This window comes from Merops nubicus, unplaced genomic scaffold (assembly GCF_000691845.1).
Source record: "Merops nubicus isolate BGI_N331 unplaced genomic scaffold, ASM69184v1 scaffold14280, whole genome shotgun sequence".
NCBI classification, from domain to species: domain Eukaryota; kingdom Metazoa; phylum Chordata; class Aves; order Coraciiformes; family Meropidae; genus Merops; species Merops nubicus.
In genome coordinates this window covers 17372-20209 of record NW_008580981.1, presented here as the reverse complement: position 1 = coordinate 20209, position 2838 = coordinate 17372, and the positions used below count along the sequence as shown (strand labels likewise).

The 2838-nt window shown below is 59.0% G+C and overlaps 1 protein-coding gene across 1 annotated transcript; it reads right to left on the bottom strand.

Moving 5' to 3' along the window:
- Window positions 1-11: 11 nt before the first annotated feature.
- Window positions 12-502, bottom strand: FAM163B (family with sequence similarity 163, member B; the record flags this gene model as incomplete). Its single annotated transcript, XM_008947754.1, has 2 exons — window positions 385-502; window positions 12-206 (listed from the first exon to the last, which is right to left on the bottom strand). Coding segments are annotated over exons 1-2 (288 nt in total), but the record flags the coding sequence as incomplete, so codon positions are not given.
- Window positions 503-2838: the final 2336 nt, after the last annotated feature.

Genomic DNA, 2838 nt, shown 5'->3' with positions numbered 1-2838 from the left:
ATGTGGGGGGGCTCTGAGGGGGTCCAGCGGGGGCACCTGGGCCGGCTCGGGGTGGGTTTCTTGCCGAAGGGGGAGGAGGTGTAGATGGCCGGCCCGTTGGTCAACACTACGTTGCGGTTGCAGTGGAGAGGAGGGATGTGGGAGTGCACGGCGAAGTCGGGCTCCTCCTCGTCCTCCTCGGACTCATCCTTCTTGCAGCAGTAGTACTGAAACGGGATGGCCCCGTGGGGATGCTCGGCCGGCACCCCCAAACCACCCACCCCGCCGCCGAAGGGTTGCTGTGGGTGTGCCAGCCGTGGAAACGGGCCAGCAGGGGAGCCCGTGGGGTCCCCCTTCCTATGGCAGCACCCTCCAGGGGCCACATCCCCCCTCTCCCAGCCTTACCTGGAGCCTACAGTAGCAGAGGACGGCGATGATACAGAGCAAAATGACAGTCGCTAATATTCCACCGGTGATGACCACGGTCCCGGCTGTCATCCGCCCTCCTCTCCATTAACAGCCTGCAGGGAAGGCAGGGGGTGACAGGGTCAGGGCAGCCCGGGGCAATGGGCTGGGCTGCAGGTCCCCAAATCCTCTGCTCGGCGCTGTTTGCAGGGAGCTAGAAACAGGGAGGGCTCTGGGGGGCTGGGTCAGGCTGGATTTTGGCACTCGGCAGCTGTGAAATCCATCAGGGGGTCCCTGTGTCCCCCTCAATGCCACCTTCCAGGTGCAGGGGGATAAAAAGGCTTCGTGTGGTGTGTGAGATTTAGAAAGCAGCCACTCTGGGGTCATGCTGGGCTTTTTTTGCATGCAGGACGTGGGACCTGAAGGAAATAAAACCTCCTACCCAGTGCCCGTGGCACCCAGGGCACCCTTCTGGCTCCTGCCTGGTGACAAAAAGTTTCAGTGATGGGAGAAGGGCTTTTGCAGTAAGGATTTTTGAGCCAAACGCATTTTTCCCTGAGCCTATAATCCATTTTCCTCGTGAAAACAATGTGGTATTTTAATTTGGAATAACTGGAGCTGCAAAGTGAGCCTTTAATGACTGCAGGGACAGGCGCCTTCCCCTCCCTGGGCAGCCAGCTGAAGGACAGGATGTGACCCACTGCAGAAGGCACCGAGCTCCTCACCTTCCCCATGGCCAAGCCACAGTGCTGGGGGGCTGTGGGGGCACCCTGGAACGATGCTCCTGATAGCCTTGGCTGAGCTGTTCATTCCCAGTGCAGCTGGGACACAGCACACTGGGTATCAGAGACCCCGTGACACAGCTTGGCCCCACGTTCACATTTTGGGGCACCACCAGCACCCTTCTCTCCCTGGAGTGCCCCCTGAGGGAGTCTGGGTGCTGACACAGAGCTGGCAGAGGGGGAATGTCCCTTCTCTGGCACTGTGAGGCTGACCCAGAAGGCAGATGCTGACCATCACATGCAGCACAGGAGCTCCACAACGCCAGCACGGGTCCTGCTCTGAGCAGCCCTGCCCTGAGAACTCACAGGAGGACTTGGCACTCCCTCCATCCCACGTGGAATAAACCCAAGCTCCTGGGCACAGGAAGGGTGCTGGGGAGCCCTGTACCTGCCTGCACACACCTGCTGGCAGCTCCACAGCCAGCAGCACTGCACAGCTAAAGTGCTGCAAGCACCAGGCTGGGGACAGGAGAAGAGACATAAATTAAGAGAGAAATTGTACCCTGACCACCTACTCTACAAGCACTTTAACAAAGCTGCCTTCCAGCCCAGGCTATCAGGTTAAAACAAAAACCCAGCCACCCCAGCCCCAAATTACTTCAGCACCTGAGGAAAAGCAACTGGAGCTGTCAGGGATTTAACTCGCTTCCAAGGCAAATAAATCTGTGGCATATTTTCAGGCGCTTAATGTCCTGCTAAAGTTGGGGAGGTGCTGACTGGGGAGAGCAGCCTCCCACTCCACGCTGCTGCTGTGCAGCACAGTAGGAGGGAAGGTGATTTATAAGGAGGGCTGAGCACTGGGCCAAATCCTGCCCTCATTCCTTGGGCAGAACGCTCTGAGGAGGCTCAGGGGGAGGAAGACAGTCAGAGGAAGAGGCTGCAAAGGTGATTTAGGAACTTTGATTCCTGTTTCCAGAGGGATGGAGGCGCTTGGCTGCAGCCCTCGGGCTGCCCTGGATGCTGTGGGCACATGGGCTGGGCTGGCAGAGCTGGCTGGGAATCACAGAATTGTTTGGGTTGGAAGAGACCTTTCAGCTCATGGAGTTAAACCCTTCCCCAGCACTGCCAGGTCCCACTGACCCATATCCCTCAGCACCACATCTCCACAGCTCTGAAAGCACCACAGCTCCACGGCTCTGAAACCCCTCCAGGGGTGGGGACTCCACCACTGCCCTGGGCAGCCTGGGAAAGGGCTTGACAAACCCTGTGGGGAAAAAATCATTCTTAATATCCAACCCAAACCTCCCTGGTGCAACCTGAGGCTGTTTCCTCTCATCCTGTCACTAATGCCCCTCTGTGGGTCCTGTGCTGCTCCCGTTGGCAGTCGCTGTGCTGCCAGGGAGCCCAGGGCAGGGTGTGCAGGGCTGGCACAGCACCCAGCTCTGGGGTCAGGCACAGCACCCAGCTCTGGGGTCAGGCACAGCACCCAGCTCTGGGGTCAGGCACAGCACCCAGCTCTGGGGTCAGGCACAGCACCCAGCTCTGGGGTGGCCAGACTCAGCCTCGCAGCCTCTCAGCACCTTGGCAAGCAGGGGTCACACAGAGCCCACGTTCACAGCCTGTCCAGTCGTGGTCAGCCAGATGTGCCATCCAGAGCAAGGCCCTTTGCATTCAGCCAGATGTGCCATCCAGAGCAAGGCCCTTTCCATTTTTCCTCTTCTTCCCCCCCCCA